Genomic DNA, 1,462 nt, shown 5'->3' with positions numbered 1-1,462 from the left:
TGTGTGTGTGTGTGTGTGTGTGTGTGTGTGTGTGTATGTGAGTGTGTGAGTGTGTGACACGGCACGGTGGAATCAGGCGCTGGTCAGTTTTTCGGCATTACGGAGTTACTGATATCATTCTAAAGCTTGTTCATTTCCCTTGCTTTAGGTGAAAAAAATACCCATCCGTCTTGAATGACATTCAAGATATTTTCAATTGACCCAAAATTTAATGACTGCCATATCTTGATGTCCTTGGAAACGGGAAATGTATATTATTTTCTATGCCTTTGAACAACGCTTGTTTTTAAAATGTGTTTTTGGATCGACAAGAACAAAAAAGCTGTTGACCCCTCCCCCCGAAAAAGAAATTAAAACAATGTTATAAATAAATAAATAAATAAATGTATTAATAAATAAATAAACAAATAAACAACCAAATGAATAAATCAAAACTGCCTAATGGAGGAAAAAATGCCGATTCCATTACTTTTGACCTGCGCCTCGTTTCACTAGAAGATGCCTCATTGCTCCCTACATAATAATATGAATTTATTGTTCAACACCATACGAAAATAAAATAAGAGCACAGCGCAGTAGTTTGTTAGATTGAATTCCCATGAAGTAGTTTAACAAATTGGCAAAACAGTGGCACAGATCTGTAGATGCAATGTCAGAACCACACAGTACCGAATACAAATACATCAACTTTGAACCAAACTGTATTTTAGAAACTAGACTAACTTTACATAATTATGTTAATTACAAAAAAATGTCCAGCAGGAACGTTCCGTACTGCATAATATTCTAAGTGAGTAATACAGAAAATGGGAGTGTATGCCTCCTGTAGTTTAAACAAGGCTGAGCTACATGTTACATGTTATAGATTGCATAATGAATAACACTTCTACTTTCGAAAGTCCATCTGGTATTCCTTAAGATGGTAGATTAAAAATATAGATTTGAACTGAAAACCTGAAGTATGCCTGACTTGAAAAATACTCCGCGCTATAAGCAGTAAATAGATTTGAAGGGAAATCGTTTTCTGTTTTAAAAAATGTTATTAATAAAAAATGAAACAGTTTTTCAGATACAAATAAGTTGTTTCAAATGCAGGCCATTCAATGTGCCCGTGCTCAAGTGCACCCTTATGATGTAGCAGAAAAGTTGCGCCCTTGTGGGTGGTTCAATAAATTATTTATAATCTCTCTGTCTGTTCTCTCGAGCTGAATGTCAAGTTCCCAGGTTCCGGTCATCGTTCAGTTGTCAGAAGCTTTGTCCCAGCCTGACCCTTGTTTGTGATTGTTGGAGGGTCATCAAAACGCGTTGGAAAACTTGGTCAGTGGGAAAAAGAGTCTCACTGTTGAAACAAAAGACATACAACAGAATCAGTAACGTGAAAGGCGACCAAAACCATTAAATAATAATACTGATGATGATGATGATGATGATGATGATGATGATGATGATGATGATGATGATG

At 35.9% G+C, this 1,462-nt stretch overlaps 1 protein-coding gene across 1 annotated transcript in view; it reads right to left on the bottom strand.

Annotated features, from left to right (window-relative positions):
• Positions 1 to 1,202: 1,202 nt before the first annotated feature.
• Positions 1,203 to 1,462, bottom strand: part of LOC118477116 — a 2,192-nt gene continuing 1,932 nt past the window's right edge. The window contains exon 4 of the mRNA XM_035968159.1: positions 1,203 to 1,339. Within this exon, the coding sequence (XP_035824052.1) occupies positions 1,246 to 1,339 (94 nt within the window). The 3' untranslated portion in view covers positions 1,203 to 1,245. The remainder of the gene's footprint in view (positions 1,340 to 1,462) is intronic.

The sequence above is a fragment of the Aplysia californica genome, unplaced genomic scaffold (assembly GCF_000002075.1).
Source record: "Aplysia californica isolate F4 #8 unplaced genomic scaffold, AplCal3.0 scaffold00042, whole genome shotgun sequence".
NCBI lineage: Eukaryota > Metazoa > Mollusca > Gastropoda > Aplysiida > Aplysiidae > Aplysia > Aplysia californica.
Note: the sequence above shows the minus strand (reverse complement) of the source record. Positions and strands in the feature narration are given on the sequence as shown.